Consider the following 1,587-nt stretch of genomic DNA (forward strand, 5'->3'; position numbering starts at 1 on the left):
TTTTTTTTTTTGGGGGGGGGGGGTTGCTTGCTTGCATAACATCAGAACATTTCCCATGTTGCTTACCTGTTTGTTGTTGTCATCATTACATTAAAAATAAGCATACAATCAATCTAATATTCCTAACTCTAACAATACACCACACTAAAACACCTTCAAGGAATTTGGGGAAGTAGTCTTTATATAACTAAAAACAGTCTTAATTTGCTGGCAGTGAATTCAAATTTTAATTATACTCTCTAGAACGAAAGTCTCCTATTATGTTTATGTAACTGGTCCATATCTGAGGCCCTAACAGCAGATTCTCCAAAATCAAAACCAGACTTAATCTTGAAGGATGATTTTATTAAATATCTTGAATTTAAAAAGAGAAAGTGAAATTACTTACTTCATCCATATTTCCAAGTCTCCAGTAAGTAGATCGACATAAATTCTTTGAACCCAAAGGAACTTGGTTTATATTATAATCCTTAGGTTCAGCCTCTCTGTCTTGAAGGCTTAAAAAAATGCACATATATATGTTTATTTGTAAAAAGACAAAAGGATTATTATCTCTTGCTTTGAATGTAAATTGAAATTTCACTAGACATACATAAATATGAACATATATCTTACACTCAACACTACTGTTGCACTTTCTCTTTTATGCTACTGCTACTATTATTAGTAGTATTAATATTATTATTAATAACTAACCAATCATTCAGTCCTTCTTCCACTTTCAACTGTCATAACTTAAAGTGGACCAAAAAAACCAAACATAATCCAATTTTAGAACAAAGCATCTTTTGTAAGTGAACATATAGCATTTAATGAAAATGCACTACATAAATTACACTACAAAAACACTACAAATATATTATTGCATTATGTAGTAAGCCAGAAGCAAAGTACAGCTATGCATTTTTCTGTCAAGAACTAGCATTCAGAAATGTGACTCAATGTCTACTGGGCACGTTACTATTAAATGTGATGCACAAACCCTAGAAGTTTTTCTAATTAGAGCAGTATCTAATATTCAATTCAAAGGGTTCCATATCTCCATTTGAAATTTTTTAGGGGTCCGCAAATGAAAAGAGGTTAAAAAGGGTTGGAGATAAATGTTCATTTTCCCCTCATTTTAGGATTAAAAAAAAACAACACCCACATTTTGAATGTATGGAACTACTGTATTTTCTGACACAAAATACACTCCTGAAAAAGATAAGCACCTTAGTTTTTAAAGGCACAATGAAGTTAAAAAAAAAAAGTTTCCTTGAAAATACTGGTAAGTATCATATTTTCCCAGCGAAAGCACAGGCAACTGGGTAGGGGAGTGAAGAACATTGTGGCTGCTGTTAACCCCCAAACTGCAGGATACTGCAGGTGCTTCTAGCTGAGCCAAATTGCCCAATAACTCTTTTCTTCTCCAGCTGAGCTGGGTAGGGGAGCCAGCAGCACCTACCAGGCTAGCTGAAGCCCATCTGATCTAGTAGGAGCCTCTGCCACTGCACCCAGGGCTTGGCTCCACTTTAAAAAAAAACAAATTCTATACTAGAAGCCTCTGCCACAGTGTAGCGAAAATAGATACTTTTCTCTATGTTTCTT

The 1,587-nt window shown here is 34.4% G+C and overlaps 1 protein-coding gene across 1 annotated transcript in view; it reads right to left on the reverse strand.

Moving 5' to 3' along the window:
* CUNH9orf135 (chromosome unknown C9orf135 homolog) overlaps positions 1 to 1,587 on the reverse strand; it is a 54,729-nt gene that overhangs the window by 35,330 nt on the left and 17,812 nt on the right. The window contains exon 2 of the mRNA XM_019517474.1: positions 389 to 497. Within this exon, the coding sequence (XP_019373019.1) occupies positions 389 to 497 (109 nt within the window). The remainder of the gene's footprint in view (positions 1 to 388; positions 498 to 1,587) is intronic.

This window comes from Gavialis gangeticus, unplaced genomic scaffold (assembly GCF_001723915.1).
Source record: "Gavialis gangeticus isolate Ggan-Ray unplaced genomic scaffold, GavGan_comp1, whole genome shotgun sequence".
Taxonomy (NCBI): Eukaryota; Metazoa; Chordata; order Crocodylia; family Gavialidae; genus Gavialis; species Gavialis gangeticus.